The sequence below is a fragment of the Gorilla gorilla genome, chromosome 13 (genome assembly GCF_029281585.2).
Source record: "Gorilla gorilla gorilla isolate KB3781 chromosome 13, NHGRI_mGorGor1-v2.1_pri, whole genome shotgun sequence".
In the NCBI taxonomy this organism is placed as follows: Eukaryota; Metazoa; Chordata; class Mammalia; order Primates; family Hominidae; genus Gorilla; species Gorilla gorilla.
The window spans coordinates 122,791,434-122,810,244 of NC_073237.2; the positions used below are offsets into that span (position 1 = coordinate 122,791,434).

At 45.1% G+C, this 18,811-nt stretch overlaps 1 protein-coding gene and 1 pseudogene across 1 annotated transcript in view; both read left to right on the plus strand.

Moving 5' to 3' along the window:
* The window catches only part of MVB12B (multivesicular body subunit 12B), a 179,450-nt gene that overhangs the window by 94,631 nt on the left and 66,008 nt on the right, over nt 1-18,811 (plus strand). The window contains exon 7 of the mRNA XM_031014731.3: nt 893-987. Within this exon, the coding sequence (XP_030870591.1) occupies nt 893-987 (95 nt within the window). The remainder of the gene's footprint in view (nt 1-892; nt 988-18,811) is intronic.
* On the plus strand, nt 5,925-6,002 carry LOC115935897 (uncharacterized; annotated as a pseudogene).

Below are 18,811 nucleotides of genomic sequence, written 5' to 3' on the forward strand. Positions count from 1 at the left end.
TTGGAAATGTCCGGGTGTGGCCACAGGTTAGGCTCCTGAGCTATTGCAACACAGCCCCCAGTTGTCCCACCAAGAGGTTTTGTTGTTGTTTTTTTCCCCCAGTCCTGTTGGGTTTTAAATATTTTCCTTTTCGCTTAATTTTTCTTTTCAGCATTCACTACAGGCAGCTGGTGACCATGCCAAATGGATTGTTTACTTTTGACTAAATGCTCACTTAGGCTGAGTGTTCTTTGTGAGCTTTAATGACTCACACCTGAGCCATCAAAGACTGTGCTGTATCTGTCTAGAAGGTGCTTTCCTGAGCACCTACTGTGTGCGCTGCCTGAGGGGGAACACACAGACATAGAAGTTGAGAGCAATGTGCCATCCTGATTTTCAGAGGTCATTAGTCTCCTGGACTCATATGGCAATAATAATTCCCAACACCTTTATTTACAAAGCGCTTCATGTGCAGTGATCCTCAGCAGCCCTGCGGTGTAGGAATGGAAGCACTTGCATGGCTCCTGGAATAAACCAAGGCTGGTGTTCAGCGCCTGGGTTGTTACGGTCCTGCTGGTGCATTTTGCCCAGTGGGCAGAGATCTGGATCAAACTGCCACCCCGTAGAGTCCCTTGGGCTTGCTGTAAGGCTTGGGACACACTTTCTTCCTCTTGGATGTCCTTTCTAGTATGGAAAAAAAGGGTGGCTGCTGATGTCTAGAAACTTCCAAATTCCTTGAGAGGACTTGAGCCCAGTGGAGGAGTTATGCTTGATTGAGAAGGAGGCGCTGGCCAGAAGCACCTGCTCTGCCCGCTGATCTGTGCTGCATTTCAGCTGTTGATGGCGTCAGTGCTTCCTGAGTCTTGGGGAATGCTTCTTGTAACCTCCTTTCTCTCGTCCTTCTCTTCCTCAGGCACATCTCCCTAACACTTCCTGCCACCTTCCGAGGCAGGAACAGCACCCGGACGGACTACGAGTACCAGCACTCCAATTTGTATGCCATATCAGGTATGTGGAGCCGCTGCTGCAGGCCAGCCACAGAGTCTGTGTCCCGGGCGCCACCTCCTTCCACATGTTCTCTGTCTTCTCGTGGGATCTATCTGCCTTACCTCTCTTTTCTTCCCTGCAGGGGACCTGTTCCCTGCAGGGACCAGGCCTTCCCTTTCCTTTGTGTCGCCACAGCACTTAGAGAAGGGCCAAATACTCAGCATGTTTTGAAACTAATGATGAAAAACAATGTGTGGATTTCACAGGGTTGAAGGGAGGTTTCCAGAGAATACTCGCCACATTGTTCACCTGCCAGACCCGGGCAGGCTTCCCACGGGGCCTTGGGAGCAGCGCCGAGCTGAGCCCTGGTCGGCTCACCCTCCCATATCCAAGTCTGTCCTCACCTCTCATTTCTCACAGCCAGGTTTGTGGCCAGCGGGTACACTGGCGGTCTCCCCTCACACCCCTGGAGCATGAGTCTGTGGTTTCTGAACTCGGCCTTGAAATTGATAGTGTTACCTTGGCAGGAACTTCATCAGTCCTAGTTTTCCTTTTCACCTTCACCCAGGGAGGGGAAAACTTACAAGCCTTATTACAGAATTGAGATTCATTAGGTGCTTGGCAGCGCAGGTGACTTGCTAAGAGCCGAGGAAACCCACAAACTCGCCTCCGATTATCCTGGGCCGCCAGTGAGGGGTGTTTGTGTATAAGGGGAAAGTGGCAAATCGGTGCCACTTACCAGCACACACCCTTAATGGTGAGTGACATTTTGAACACAGGAACATGGCATTCATTCATGTACCATAATGAATCGGTTATTTAAAAGGTAATCTTTTTTCTAAAAATTGCAACTACAGGTTACTAAATAGATGAAATAGAACAATGGCATAATTCTTGTCAGTATTAGTTTTTCTCGTTATGATCACTCCCTAATAGGTTTGGAAGTATAAGCAAAAGCCAGTTGTTCCATTTCTGGGTGACATTCCTGCTGAGAGGGGGAGGAACAGGGATGTTCTTAAGCCCCCATCCCTGGCTCCACTGCAGGAGCCAGGCTCTCCAAGGGGAGAGGGAACGTGTTTGTCTAAGAACAGCATCTCCAGGGAGAATTTCTTTTGTGCTGTGGCTATTTCAGCAGAGTCGACAAGGAGCATAACAAGTGTGGAAAGATGACCTATTTTGTAGAAAAGCTGAATATTTCCCCAGATGCTTAGTGGCATAGAGGTGCAGAACAGGCCTGTGGAATCCAGCAGGGCGCCCCCGTTCAGAATGCACACAAGGGAAGCTCCATCAAAACGGATGACTTTTTTTCTGCAGCTCGCAAATCTTTTTCCAGCCACAGCGTTTGGCTACACCCTCTTTACCTGTGTTCTCTGATGGCTTTCCCAGCTGTTGGTGTTTCTGCAGGAAAGAGCCACAGAGTGAAATCTCCTATGGTTTGGCAGGAACACTGCTGTCTGCCTCTGGACCGCTGCTTCCTCGCCCCGCAGCTTTGATGAGGTGTTGTCTGGGTTCATTTCAGCTGTTAGTTTAGCAATACCAAGGTAACAGCCTCAAGACACAGGGGAAGCCATTCAGAAACTTCCTGTTACATTTATGTAAGTGGCAGTCAATTGGATTTTATCTTCCAAACAGAGGTAGTTGAGGCTACAGCCCACGGCAGCAGGCAATTTCAGGCCTCCTCAGTGGCTGCAAGCACCAAATTGCTCTGCCAGGGTCCAGGACCGCTTTGTTGTGTTGCTGCCAGAAATACCCTGCAGGACCTGCTGGCTCCATAAGGCCTGCAAGCTCAGCACTGGGCAACTATGGTACAACTGGGAAGGCTGCCCGCCCACCCACTGGCAGCCTGCCTGCGAGTCATTCTGGCTAGAAGGGAGCAGAGACCACCTCCCTTACCCCCATATGAACAGTATTTGGCACTGAGTGGCCTATCTCAGTTTGGTATTGTGAAGTTAGGGTTTCCAATGGTTTCTTCCAAAAACAGTTAAGGCAAAGTGTGCCCCAGGCCCTAGCCCTTGCCCAGTACCCATGCCTTGATAGCTGGAGTTCTGCTGATAATGAAATGAATCATCAAACCGTTCTGCCTCTGAACTGGCCCTGGCACAGGTTCACTGCAGACTTCAGGAGCTGAGCCTTTGGTGCAGACTCCTGGCGGGCTCTGTGTCCCTCCTGAAGACACTCGATTACTGCTCCCTTAGTGTTCCATCCCTTCCTAAGATAAGTAGGTTTCAAAACAGTGTAATTAGAAATTTGAAAAACAGCCCACACTTAATGTGTATGTATGGTTGTTAAAGTATATTAACTTTTAAATGTTTTCTCAGTGGCATACCTGCTAGTAGATTCCTTTTCCTGTATCTTTCACTAAGACAGTTGGCTCCCATCATGCCTGCTAAGGGTGAGATGTGGCACAGAGTTGCAAGAGACACCAGTGGAGACGATATGTAGTGCCATCCCTGGCACAAAGCAGTGCTCATGATGTGGTCGTGGAAGGAAGGAAGAGACGAAGGGAATCATTTAGCCTCCTGTCTGCCTTGCACAGGAGTACCCTCCCAAAACCCTGGGCCAGGTAGTCATCCTGATTTTGCTGCTTGAATGCCTGTGGTGTCTGGGACCACCACCTCCTACCAGCCCACCCATCCCTGTGAGATCCTTCCTCGTTAAGCAGGGCTCTGTCTTCCTGTTCTTTCACATCCATTCAGCAATTTGAGACACTGTGCATTCTGCCGACCAAAATTTGCCAGCTGTTCTACACAGTCCAGTCGTATCTCTCTCTTGCCCACAGAAGTGGGGTGAGGAGCTCTTAACTCAGTGCTGAAATCCTGAGATGCCTGTGGCCTGCACTCTGCTCTCTTGTACCCTAATCCAAACGGCCACAAAGCCAGCATCCATCCTCACACTTGTCCTAGCAGTATCTTCTAGAAAATACAGATGTGCAAAAATATTTATCCACAAGGATAAGCACCGCCACTTCTCAAAAATAATACTTCAAGACAGGGGTGGGAGGTGGATAGATCTTAAATGCCCCAAACAAAGACGAATGCTTAAATTACAAAACAGCCATACAGTAACCTTAACTTTTCAGCCATCTAGAAGTGATGACTTAGATTAAAAGATGTATGTGAATATTGTTAAGTGGAAAGAAAAACAGGTAACAAGTCAGAATATGCAGTGATCTCATTTTAACAATTACGTCTAAGCTGGGAGTGGTGGTGCATGCCTGTAGTCCCAACTGCTTGGGAGACTGAGGAGGGAAGATCCCTTGAGGCCAGGAGTTCGAGGCTATAATGCGCTATTATGATGGCCTTTGGAAATAGCCGTGCACTCCTGCCTGGGGAACATGGATCTTGTCTCTTTAAAAAAATTAATTTTTTAAAATTAACAAAAAATACATCTAAAGGTCTGGAAAGGTCCACATCTAAGTGTTTATGGTGGTTTTCTTGGGACTTTCATCTTTTTTTGGCCTCTTTGCAGTTACTCATTTTCCATAATAGCACGTGTTGCTTTTGTAGTAAGAAAAAATACACACTTGATGTGAGTGTGGCATGTCCTTGGTAAACCCTGCCTGCCTGCAGGATCACCATTTTCTCCTGAGCACTCATGAGTCTATGCTTTCAAAGTTTACTGCAGAGCACTTCCAGACCACAGATCAATAATTTTCTTATTGTCCCTTTTAGAAAATATGATTTTTTTTCCCTGTTATGCAGTCCCCTGAAATCACCTGTTCACTCGAGTTCCTCAGAGATCACTGTCTGTAATTCCAGCACCATCCTTTACGTCCTGCTGGCCCTCTGGATGTGGACTGGGCAGGCAAGCAGCCGGCTGCTCCAGCCACCTCCCTGCCTTCCTTGCTCTTCACGTCCCCCATCATTGTGTCACTCTGTAGGGTTTTGAAGATGGTTTTCCCTAAAAGGATAAAATGATGGTCGCTTGGCTTGGCTCACTCTGTTACCCATCTGGGTTAGGGTCAGCAAACTAAAGCCCATGGCCCAATCCCATCCACGGCCTGTTTTGTATGACCTGCAAGCCAAGGATGGTTTTAATATTTTTAAATAGTTGGACAAAAATAAAAAGAGTAATATTTAGGGACATGTGAAAATTATATGAAAATCTTTAGTGTTTGTAAATAAAGTTTTATTGCAACACAGCCATGCCCAGTCCTTTACAAATGGTCCATAGCTGCTTCACATTCCAATGGCAGAGTTAGGTGTGTGCAGGCAATGCCAGATGGCCAAGAAATCCTAAATATTTACTCTCTGGCCTTTTACAGAAAACATTTGCCAACGCCTGGTTAGGGTCATCACTCCTAAGCCATGGGTGCTATTCATCCTTACTCTTTCTAGCTGTAAACAAAATATTTCAAAACAACCTTTTTTGATAGTTCTTACCTTGCTGACTGTAGCTTTCCTGGTGCTGGTCTTACTGGTGTGACCCCTGTAGCTTTGTGCCTTTGGTTTTTCGAACATGCCTTTAAGATCTTACCTCTTTGGAGGGCCCTCTTCCGGGTCATGTTGATTTCTCTAGGTCCTACTCCAACCCCACCCCTGAGTTTCCTGGTCAGGACTCTTAGTGGCTGTTACTTTTCTTAAGAACATCTTATCTTTCCTGAAAAGTCTTCTATTTTAGTCCCAAATGGTAGCACCCTACCTTTTTTTTTCTTGGAATTTTTTATATGTTTAGATGTCTGCCCATTCACTCATTTCTCTTTCATCTATTCCAAAAGGATTTAAGGTAGCTCCAAAAATACATACAGCCAAATGAAAATGGAAGTGAGGAAACACAAGTGAATGGAAATAGGATAGAAAGTAGGTGCGGCTGTGTGCAGGGGATATCTAGATTAGGTTCTGAGGCAGAGGGCTGTCCCTTAGGGATAAGAGAGAAACAAGCTAGTTGCTTGGGAAGAACTGAACTATTCTCTTAAGCCCGAAGAGCTGTCCTTCCTCATAAACAGGGTCCCGTGGGTCAGCGCTGACTCCCACATATGCATTCCTTAGAAAGCTGAACAAAATGAGCAAAAAACCTCTACCGCCAAAATGAGTGCTCTTGTTTTCTTTATTTCTTTAGTTCTGCACTTTCCCACATTATTGCCACATAAGTGTTAGTCCTATGGATACATATTAAAGCTAGTAGACGTCTCAGACAACACTGGACATGAATGAGAGAAATATAAATATTTACCACCTTGGGGGGGGGAAGAGGGCTCCATAAAATGCTGTAAACAATGTAACAATTGCTTTTCAATGATTATAACTGTAAGTTCGATAAGAACAGCTTATACATATATATATATATATATATATCTCCATGTATTGGGGGGACACCTACTTGTTTGAAATGAATCTAAAATGTCTGAAAGTTGAGTGAGATGTTTCTTAAGAAATGTTCTTGTGGTGGGTGTCAGGCACCTTATGGGACTGGAGACCTCGGGGAATGTCAGGAAAGACAGATCTTCCCCAACCCCCTGCCCAAACCTGCTGCTCACAGCTGTACCAGAGGCTTCCTATAAGGAGAGGGGCCACCAAGGAGAGCACAGTGCGGCTTTTCTAACCTAGGAGGGTTTTTTGTCTTACGGCAGGTTTTGCTTAACAAACGGGACTGTGGGATGGGAAATGATACCATCCTATTCTTTTGTTGTGTTTGTTGTTGTAATCTGATTTCTATCTCCAAGTGCACAGTTTTTAACCATAGAAAGCTTATTTTTCTCTTTTGAAAAAAAATTGACATAGTAAAATTAAGCAAATACCTATTAAAACTGGCATATAATAAGACCAAAAAATCTCGAACACCCCCATGAATGCAGGGTGAGCCACAGTGCAGAAACTCCGCAAAGCCACACAGTGCGGTGAGCTGCGGGGCTAGGATTGCTTTCCTCTTTAGGACCTAGACAGGTTGGCTCGCTGACATCTTCATTTATCCATCAGCATTAGGCTGACTATAAAAGTGAAGGGGGCACACAATTGTCCCAGGACGGAAGCCGTAACCTGAATCTATCCTGGCAGACTGGGGTGTATTGGCCACTCCTCTGCCTTCAGCTTTTTTTCTTTTTTTTTTTTTTGCTTTTCTTTTTGATTGCTGGAAAAGCCAGCTTATTGCCCTCCACAGCTGTTTGCTTTTTAAAAACCAGCCCCGCTTTCAGGATGTTTGACACCAGGAAAGATGTCGGTGTGGTCAAGTCAGTGTCCATCATCTCATCAGTTTGGATCATGGCCCCTTGTACAGAGAGAAGGAGGATTTTATCTGTAACTCAGAACCGTGGGTGAGCCATGTAGCTCTGACATTGGAGTAGGAAAGCACAAAGCAATTAAAAATAATTAATGATTTCTGAATATCAGCCTTCTCCATGCAGTTTTAATCTAGTCCTCATTTAAATTGGAAGATGGACATTTAATTATCAGTATTATGAAATTCATGATTTATATATTTCATCCAATTGGATAAAATTTCTGCCACCAGCTTTTCATCTTATGATGAAAAAAATGTGTATCTTACAATGTGATCATTTAAAAACTCATCTACAGCATACCAAACAATTCCAAACATATTTTCCTTTCATTTGCAGTGATTACATGATTTCTGTCTCTCAATTAGGAAAAAAAAAACCCGGAAAATTGAAAATAAACTTAATCCTTTAATGATCAGGAAGCACTGCAGGGTTGGGAAAATGAAGGGTAAAAGACTCAAACAATAGGATGCTTGAGAAGCGCTGTTCTCTCCTGTGTCAGGTGTGCTAACACAACTGCTTGGCATGTTGTAATGTTCATGGTTTGATGCCGCAGAATTTGCATCCACATTCTGGGTGTGCCATGTGCCTGTGGTTCTCCTTTTCCCTGTGCTTGGGTGAGTGTGTGTCCCTGTGCTCGGGTGAGTGTGTGGGCTGAGTGAGTGTGTTCCTGATAACCACCAAGGAGGGAAAGAGCCACTGTCTTCTGGTGCAAGCCCCTGAGTAGTGTTAGCCTCTGCTTTCACAGGGGTCCCTGTGGCCTTTGTCTTCAGTGGATATGTTCTCGTGGCTCGGGGTGGCATTGCATTTCTGACCCCGGCTTCCCTGAGAATTTTCCCTGGCTCCACAGAGGATTTTCATAATCACTGACAACTGGCTCAAGCAGTGGTGGGTGAGCGTATGGGAGGGTTGCCCCAGATCTGAGACAGGAGCATCAGTTTGGCACAGCCACTGATAATAGCATATGGGAAAATTCCTGAATGAAGTGAAAAGATATTTATAATAATTGTGCTTGAACCAAGGAGGAAAGAAGTCATTTTAAAGACAGATACGTTTTTATCATCACCTATAAGAACCATTTTTATCATCCCCTATAAGAACCCTTGTCTATCCCTCTCCTCTTGCCCTGACTGACAACAAAATCAAGTATAAAGAAAAATAGAATAAGAAAAAGAAGAAATGAATGGGAGCGGATGGGGAACTGATCGCATGGTGTATTTGTATATCCTGATGTAAAAGGTGCGGCTGACAGGTGGCCAGGTTTGCTCTGTACACAACCATGTGTGTGCTGTCAGGCGCACGCACACTGCCTTGTTTCGATTGATGAATTGCCTGCTTTCTTGATTAAACCTTCCGTCACTTAAGAAACAAAAAGCCTGTGTTTAGATGGCAGAGTGGGACATGTCAAAAAAATCTGTCTCCTTTACCTTTGTGCAGATGTTGGGCACAGACTGTAACATGTATTATTAAAATGAATGTGGCATTTACTGTGCATTATTCCTTTCCTGGGAGAAAGGACTGTAAATTATATGCTAATAATAAGCTTTAACCCTTTCGAAATGCAAAAGATTTAAGAGTGCAAATATTCATGTAGGCCTGGCTAATTGGATGTGCTTTTCTACATCCACCACGGTGGCTGTGTCACTGAAGTTAATGAACAGCGTGTGCAGGCAGACACACAGGGCACTTGGGGAACTCCTGCCTCCTGGAGGTTTTCTGCAGTGCGAGTGACTCCTCCTGGACTTCACAGAGAGATAGACCCTGAGAACCCTGAGCTGGGCTCTGGGTCATCTTACTCCAGATGAAGTCCATGGTCAGGATCAGTTCCCCAGCAGGTCCTCTGCAGCTGAGTGTTAAGCGTGGGACCTCTCTTCGCACACCTGCATTCTCACTTAGAATGCAGAGCCCACAGAAGGCCGTGGGCCCGGGCCTTCTGGGCTGCAGTCTGGCAGGTATCAGGCTTTGGTGCCCAGCCCTTACTTGACTCTCTTCCTTGACCAGGCTTTTCTAGCCTCAGCCCGGTTGCCCAGGTAGCTGACTCATCTCTCCAAAGACCTCCTTGGTCCCCTTGCTCCTCAGATCACACCTTTGTGCCCCGCCACAGCCTGACTGCATTCATTCAGACCTCAGACCTCACCTGCCTGGTGTTGGGGCTGTCAACAGCCAGCCCCACCCGTGTCCCACCAGCCTGGGTCGCTCCCTGCGTCCTCCTTGCCTTTGTCTTGCGCTATGCTTGCCCCACCACTCCAGCAGCTCAGATTTCACCACCTTCTCTTCTCTCTGTCCCTGGCTGTGGCTCTGAAGGCCGCTCCCAAGCTGCCTCTCCATCAGGCTTTTCTGATTCCTCTCCCGCTGCTGACGCTCTCTCCTGTTTTACCCCACACTACTCTGTTGGAGAGTTTTCACCTGTGAGCACCTTGAGTGAGAGGGCAGAGACCATATTTAGAGAGGATGGAGGCTCCCCTCTTTTTTTTTTTTTTAATTGAGGAGGATGTGGGTAAACAAAGGCAAAGACAAGAGCAAGATTGTTCACTCTATTCACTCAACAGTCACCGAGAGCTGCCCTGTCCTGTGCTCCTGAGGGCAAGCCCGCTGCCCTGATAGGGCATTTGGGGTTGGAAGCATAGGGTCAGAATCTTGGCTCTGACACATACTGGCCATCATACAGTGCTGCTGTGAGCAGTTGCCAAGGTTGTGCACTGCACAAAATATGTGACTAGCATCCTCTAGAACTGTACAAGGACCCTGCACAATGCTACTTTGGGCAATGCTAGTATCCATACCTTTAAAACAATGCAGTAATGCCCGTTTCCTTCCTGGATTGTTGTGAAGATCTAGGGTATGTAAGAACATTTTATAAACCAGGAAGCAGTGTAGGAATGTCACTTCTCTCCTTATTCACCTCCCCTGCAGGGATGTGATCCAAGAAAGAGCCCAAAGATTTGTTGAGAATTATCACATGGGACACACTGGCTTGGGCCCAGCACGGTCTTCATCTTCTTAGCCGTGTGCTCCCTTATATAATTTTGATATATAAGATTACTTCTCAGAGTGCTCAGAGGAAATTTCTTCCTCAGTCCAGAGAAACTTGCAATAAAAGGCTCTCTGGCATGGCTCAGCTCAGTACCCCCTGGAAGCCGAGACATTCTGTCACGCATCACCACTTAGAAGTGGGCTATTTTCCGTGGCAAGCAGCCCACGATCCCTTTCTCAAGAAGGTGACAGAATGATGGCTTGGGGGCAGGAAGGAGAGAAGTGCTTGGCAGCGTGAGGCTGCAACTTCTATAAAATCTTCCAATGTACCTTTGGTTTTTTGGAGGAAAAGTGCCTGGGGGGCTGATTTCTGCTCTAGGCTTTCATTTCTGCTTTTCCTGTGCCCCATGGGTAGGAAGAAGTTAAGACTTTTTCCAGTTAAGTCATCATGAAAAATAAAAATATTACTAGGTGACAGATACTTCAGTGCTCTTAAACAGGCGGCCACCTTCCCACTGTGCTTTCCTTCTCTTTTTGGTTTTTAAGCATGGCAGAGCTTAGGCGGCACTGGTTTAATGGGCCACATCCCCTTCTTAACTTGGAAAAGGGTTAAATCTGTGGTCCAGGCAGCCGAGGGCAGCTGGATGAAGCAGGGTGGGAGCCCAAACAGCTGGGTGCAGGCCCTGTTTCTCCCACCGACTAGCCGAGTGAGGCCAGCAGAGATCCCAGCCTTTCTGGATCTAAATTCCACATCTCTCCATATCAGCAATTGCAGTAACAATATCGATCATTTGAATATAGCAATAGGTCGGCTCATTCTTATGGGATGCTTCCTGTGCACCAGGCGTTGTCTGGTGTTTAAGGTGGAGATGGTAATGCCCACCTCCCAGGACTTAAAGCTATGTGGGAAGGAGGCTTGTATATTCTGCAGCTTGAGATGCCCCAGGCCTCGCAGTGGCCAGCAAATGTGCATTTACTGCCCCTGGACTTCACAGACATTCTGTCCAAACACTGCCTTGACTGTAACGTTCCTAAACACATGAACACAGAAAAACCAACTTTCTGATACCTTTCTCCCTGTATGTATATCTTCTTTGTTAATTTTTCAGCAGAAATATGCCCCTGTTTCCCCCTGATAATTCCCTTCCTTAGAGACAGCATAATTGTAGACCTGGCCAGAGAAATGCTGAAAACAAAGGGAACCCCCTTGAGCCCAGCCCTTCACCTGCTCTTAGCACTTCTTCAGAGGTTTACTCTGGAGTGAATGAAGTAGGGTGACCAGACACTCCTGCCTAGAGGCAGCTTATACCAAATTAGCCTTTTGTTTCTTTCTCTACCTCTGTCTCTCTCAAAATAATAAACTCTCAGCTGAGAGGGGAAAATGATGAAGGCAACTTCTTTCATTGAAACACATTTAGTTGTTTTTGCATTATTAAAATGGATTAAATTAATTAAATGAATTTACTGAATAATACCCAGCCTTCCTCTTACTTACCCTGTGTAAGGTGTGTCATATGCACTTGCCATGCATTATGTTATTTAATCCCAACAAATCCTTAACCAAGAAAATCTTTTACAGATGGGGAAACTGAGGTCTTGAGAGCTTGTGATCAGCTCACAGTTACACCCGTGGTACGTGGCAGGGCTGAGATTCAGACCCAGGTCTCTTTGACTGCAGACACTGAGCTCGAAAGCACGGTACTGAGGATGCTTCTTTAGCACAGGTTGCGTGTGACCATTTCCCTCCCCTCATCAACTTGAAGGTTGGAAATGGCACACAGACCTGGAGTGAATCGTGCTAGGACTAACTTGGTGTACTGGGCCTCAGCACTGTTTAAACTCTCACGTGGGCCCCTGGACGATCATCTCTGGGACCTCATCAGAGTGAGGCCTTTGACACTTGGCTGATGGCAATGCCGGATCCAAAGGACAAAAGGAATAGGGGGTGTGGCTCCCATCACTCTTGCTGGGCAAAACGGTGAAGGTGGGGAGCCCAAGGCCTCCTTACTTAAAGTTAAATGACCTTGGGCAAGGAACTGAACCCTTCTGTGCCTTTGTCTCCTTACCTGTAAAATGGGGGTGACGGTGACTTATGGTGAAGCTTAGAACCATGCCTGGGACACAGAAAGTGCTATTGATGTATTGCTGTGATTGTTGGTATCCACAGCCCTGCCCTCCCAGCCCCTTCTCAGATCCTTTCCCAGCCAGGAAAGGGGATACACCAGGTACCTCAAAGAACCTCTGCCTTCATAGTGGGGGCTGCACTGGCCTTGCTGCTATAAACCTGTGTCTGGGGGAGCCCTGGGCACTGGGATGTCTCTTTGTGGTGGCCTTCTCTTAGCCTATAGTGATGGTGGGCAGCCCAAGCCCATCGTTTCACTTATCGGGTCTGACCCCCAAGCGTTCTTCTCCCCTACTCTAGCTCTCCTGTTCCGTGAGTCCCTGTACCCTGCCCATGGGCAGGGCTCTAGTTTGAACTGATAGTCACCTGTGTGCTGCCCTGCCTTTCCTGCTTGGAAGCTTCATTCTCTAGATTGGGCCTCCTAAGAGCCAACTTCTCCTAAACCCAAGCCCAAGGTTACTAAGCCATTGCAGCCCGTGAGCATTCCTTGTGAGTATTCCCTGTGAGTGCTCCAGAATAACCCTCACCTGTGACCCAGTCATTCCCAGCCCCAGCTTCCACTCCTGCCTGCTTCCAGCCCCCTGAGTCCTCCAGCTGCCAGCATTGCCGAGCTCAAGCATCTCTGAGTTAAGACAGTAGTGGCAGGGCATTGGATTCCGAGTTGGGGTAAACTCTCGATGGCCTGCTAAGGATGGATACATGCGGTGCCAGAACTTGGGGAGAAGTTGAACAGTCGCACAAGCTTTGGTGATGAGATTTATCTTTCAGCTCTTACACAGTATGAGGGTCCCCCTTTTTTGTCAGAATGAATGCATTTAACTGCTGACATTAGGACAAAAGAAATTCTGATCTTTTTTAGAACAACGAAGCTACCTGTCTTGTTTGGACAGAGTACCTGAATCCAACTACTGTCACACAGTTGGTGTTTGTGCCCTGAATACTGAGTGGCTTTTTTCCTCTTTTTATTAATGGCCAGTGATAGTCCTAAATGCATTTATGTTTAAAAAAAAAATCTTCAGTCCTGCAGCCTGGAGTTTGGATGGAATATATTTATCACCTATCCCAGAGAATGAGGTTCTTGATTCCCCAGATTTGTCTTACAATTGTCTGTAAGACAATGAATGATGCAGAACTCTCCTCCAAGGTTGAGATCCTTTGTTAGAGAGCAGTTTCTTACGCCTGACTTGTTTTATAGCATGAACGATCTCATGATCCACTGGCGAGGCAACATCCGTAATTTTGAATGAGGGAGTAAAGCTTGCCTCGGTGGCCCTAAGCATCGCTTCTGGTGACACACTTAGAAGTCCTTAATCGCTTGCTACCTAGAGGCAATAAACTCACCCATCTTTATGTTCCATTGCCTGTGTGTTTACCTGAAATATGCCCTGCGTAGCAAAACGCCAGTTTCACTCCTGTGAGAAGGTCCTTGGCTCATGAATTACACGGCCTTCACTCACCCCTATTTTGCCAAAGGTGGTTGTGCCTTTTGTAGGCCCAAGACGTAGCTTCTTTGGCCAGGAAACCCCTTGGCTATTTATGCTTCTTGTAAAACTCTGGCCATTTGCTTGGTTTCCAAGTTCTAAGAAAGGAGATCCATCTCTGGTCATCATGTGGAGTTCAGGGTTCATTCTGGAGGGCAAGATGATGACGTCCCCTTCACTGGTGTGTGCCTGATGCCCAATGCCCAGCCCAGGGCCTAGCATACAGGGGATGTTCCATGACACTCAATGTTTCGTTGATTCTGAGAGGACCTGGGTCTTAGAACTGGTTCACCCTTTTGTATCCACCCTTTCCAGCTACATTACTTTAGACAGTTTATATAACATTGCAGTCTGTTTTCTTTTTTTTTGTAATTTTGAATTATATTTTCTCTTCTGAATTTGAGGATTAGAGATAATGTACCTGAAATACCCAGTGCCTAGTACCAAGAGGGCACTCCAGAAGCGGAGCTGCTATAACTGCCGTAAATACTGTTATTCCAGGGAATTGCTGCCTATTATACCAGAAAGCACTGGTCTCATTCACCCTGCAGTGTGACCTCACCTAAAAGTCCAGCCGGGGATGGAGAGGGTGCAGCTGACAGAGGGAGCTCATGAATGGTGGGACCTGGCATGGCTCAGGGAAACTTTTGGCGTAATAGAAGGCAAACCCTCCCTTCTAGTTCAGAAATGTGTAATTGCTGGAGATGTTAGCTTGCTACTGGGTAAAATGATTTTAAAGAGAGAACTTCTCAACATTTAAATCAGCCTCAATTTTCCATGTTCCTTTTCATCAAGTCAGCTCTGGTTTGAGAAGGGATCATATCTGCACTCAACCCTTTAAATGATTTTCCTTCTTTGCCTTTCTTTTTCTTTCTCTTTGGCCTTGGCTCCTTCCTTTCCAACCACTCCCCTCCCAGAACCTCTTATTTTAGCCAAAAAAAAAAAAAAAAGTTTCTTTCCTTGCTCCAGAATCACACCACCCACCGAGCACATCACCTGGAAGTCCCCTGTCCCCGAGCTCACTTGCTGCCAGGCCGGCGGCCCCCAGAGGCTCGAAGGCCACAGGGGCACACCGTCTTTTCTCAGGGTTGGAGAGAGTAGATTAGACAACATCCTCAGATGTCCCGTCTCATGGCAGGTCACTGCCACCGTGAAGGGTACGGCTGTAGATGCGGGGGGACTGCTTGTTTCTTCAGGCTACATTTTTTAAAAAGAGATCATACCTTTTCTTTGGATTTAATGAGGACAGACATTTTAATCAGAGGTTAGTCATTTATTTTTGCAAACTATTGTTTTGATTCATCATTTTTGCAGATAATTAAATGGTTCAGTTGGCACAGTATGTCTACTTTATTAAAACAGGTAATTTTGGGGAAAAAAAAAGAGATGCTGTTTTTTGGATCACTGCACAAGAATTGCTTTTATCTTCATCTTTGAGCATAGTTTCTGGTTATTTTGCCAGGAGGCGCTCTCGTGTTCGGGCATTTGGGGTCCTTTCTGGTCTGGAGGGGCTTGCCCTTTGATGATTGGGATGTTAGCAGATACGCCCTTTGAAATGGGAGCTGAAGAGTAAATTCTGTGCAGCCGCCTTTTAGGAACACTCTTAGGTTTTAATTGGATTGGGAAAAAGAACCTACAAGTTATGAACTTTGCAGAGCAGCAGTTCTTATGCTAAAAACAGATTAATTGTAGCCCTCGCAGTGGGTGGAGTTTCAAAGTCAATTACTGCTTGTCCTATTATAATTTACACACATAGGATTTGAAAAAGTCTGCCACTTAGTATAAAAGTGAAAAGGTTACGTGTACTAGTTTGAGTATACCTATGACTTTTCATTTGTAAATGCTTTAGCTACATGTATGTGTATGTATGCAACTTGCAGCTGTGGAGCTGTAACTACATCTGTGAGCAAGATTCCTCATGAAGAGTAACCTTTAAGGTCTGGTTCTTTAAATCCATAGTGGCTCAGCATATAGTCCTTTGTCTGGCAGTCCAATCCACTTGTGGGCACAGTGGCTGGCCCCTGCAGAGCCTAAGGGGCACTCCACTCATAAGTCATGAACTAGTAAGGGAATGGCCCTTCCGGGGTCAATTTTTTAAAAACGAATTGCTCACAACATTTGCTTTCTTTAATTTTTTCCATGTTTGTGTCCTGAATCAGTTAATTTACTCATTAAAAGAATTTATTTTAGGTGGACCAATTAAAACTTTGGAAGCTAATTTTTTGCTGAGCAGAGCAGACCTCTGAAAACACAATTTATAACATGGCTTCTGCCCTTCCACAGAGAGCTGTCTTATGGTACTGTTAACCTCTGGTGCTTGCAGAAGTACAAAATTGCTGTTCTTTGTCCTCCAGCTCTGGAGCTGAGCTGCCATGTGGGTGGGTTTCTCGAGCCTTCCCATTGTTTTAGGGTGAACAGGCAAGTCTGAAAAGTCCAGCCCAGCCCAGGAGTGGCATGCTGTATTTGTTTGCTTGCATAAACTCCATAGTTTAATTTTTTTTAATAGGAAGCTGCTATGTAGTTCAGATATTTAAACAGTTATTAACCGAATGACAATTAACAGATTGCATAGACAGATTTTCTTTTGAAAACCTCTGAAATTGAGTACAGTTTGCAAAACTATCACGGCATAGTAATGACAATGAATTTTGATTTCCCGGAACTGATATTAGACTCCTTATTAAACTATGTGCATCTGCTTTTAATTTACTCCAAATAATTGGAAAATGCAATGAAGCTTTCCAATTAAAGCACGGCTTTATGCTGTTTAATAATACCCCCATAATATTATAGCTTATGAAGTGACAGGTGAGTTGGTGTATGAATAAAACATAAAGGCAGCAATAAGGGACAGAAAACCGGAGACAGTTGTGGGGATTTTAAATGCTGGATGTAATTTGCATATATTAATCTCTTCTTTTCAGCCTTATCAGGCGTTCTTCAGTATTTGAAGTTAAAATAGCGTTGACAGGCGGGAGTACGCTTAGTTTTTTCAAGGATTTATTACTTGTATAATTTCTGATCTTTAATAAGCAGATATGACTGATCCTCATAGTTCTATAGAAATCAGTTAATTGTTCCAGATGGCGTGTACTGATTATGCAAAATTACTTTTCACACCATTTTTTTTGTGATGGAGTTTGGAGTAAAATTAAATTTTTTATAGCCTTCTTATCATGCTGTTTTACAGTGGTTTTTCCACAGAAGTTGAATTTAATCTACTATATTACATTGACCAGCACAGTTATTCTAATGTAGCATTTTGTGATTTGACAAAGAATAATAGAACACATTGCTCATTGTTCATTACCGTGTCCCTAATAAAAAGGAACTCCTGTGTATAGAACATAGCTGTTATTTATGAAGAATGCCTAATTCATACAGTTAAAAATGCAAAATTGTATTATGAAGTAGTTCCTTTTGGGGAGAGAATATCTGGAAAAAGCAAATGGAAATAGGCTTGTTGCTGCAGATTCTACATGCTAAGGGAGGAGCCTTCTTTTAATGACCAGCGTGTTTAAATTGTGCTACTTTCTCCTTTGAAGAAGGAAAAACCCAGATAATCTTATTCTATTAACAGAGGTGTCACTGGTTGACTTGTCTTGATTTACATAATCCCAAAAGTCTTTCATAATTGAATAGCATTTATAAAAGGTGGTTACACTTTAGTGTAAAGTATCCAAAAAAAAAAAGTCTAAAAGGTGTCAATGATAATTCGTCTCTAACATTTTCCAAAGTGTCTGTTTATCACCAAGGCCCTTGTGTTGGTGTCGGATCCAAGTCCAGGTGGTGTGTACCCCTAGGTAACATTCATGTAGGCTGATCCTCGTCCAGGTTCTCAGATAACACTCTCTCTATGGCTCAGCTGCTAGTGGGATATGAAGTACTCAGCCGACTCACTCCAAAATGGGACTGAGGGGCTGTCACCTTGATGCAGGAGTGGATGCAGTTTCCGTCCTTTGGGAGGACCTCTTCCCAGAGCCCAGTGGGGTGGGGGTGGGGGGAGAGAGCTCTCTGTTGCATCAGAAATCCTGTTTGGATATGCGGTATTTTAAATATAGCAGTAAATCCATAGAAAAATATTTCTCTGTATATAGTCTGACCTGTTTACAAAAGAGCCCATCACATATTAAGTCTTATCAGGACTTGTGTAGACTTGGGACTTATCTTTCTATTTTAAGTAGAGTCGAATCCCGTGTATGATACTCACTCGATCGCTACAAGGTCCATCTGCTTGCTCCTGATAGTTCTGGTCCGCCTCATCAGCCATTCCACAGGCTTGAGAACACGTCCTTGTTTGAACAGACTTGAGGAGGATTTGGATCTGTTTAAAGGGTTCGATTCCCTTAGCCCTGGGGGAATCGGACTTTTTTTTTTTATTTTAATACACTTCCACCAGCAACACTGATTGCTCTTCATATAGGGGGCCCTGGAGTGGAAGCAGGCCTGCGTTGATGCCTCTGAGCAGGCTCTGGAGAAACAAAGACAAGCCACAGAAAGTGGCAGACCTGGGAGCTCTGAGAGCTCTGGGCAGGGAGCTCACAGGGTCCGCTGGGGGTGGGGGCGCTAGGCAGGGAGCTCGCAGGGTCCGCTGGGGGTGGGGGCGCTGGGCGCAGGGTGAGAGTTGCTCTGTGGGAGTCTGGGGTCTCCACAGGGACCTGAAACACAGATTCTGTTAGAAACCCAGATGTTAGCACTGCCAGTACCACACAGATTGTACCATGTACCTTATACTATATTCTGGTCTTCAGAATATTTTTGGTTAAACTCTATTTTGTATCTACTCTGGTCTTGAAGGACATTTCACAGTAAGCCTCGAATAGTACTAGAATGACTAATTAAACCGAACATGAAGAAATGTGACTCAGAGCCTAGAGCACGCTCACATGTACAGTACCAACTCAATTCTGTATTCACTTTACCTCCAGAACTTCAGAAACTTGAAACCTTTCACATACCCTCTTCTGTAAACTCAAAATGTATTTTTGTGAAAATGAAAATTATATGAAAAAGAGAATGCATAAATCAGAGATGATTAAAAATATTTGTTCTAAT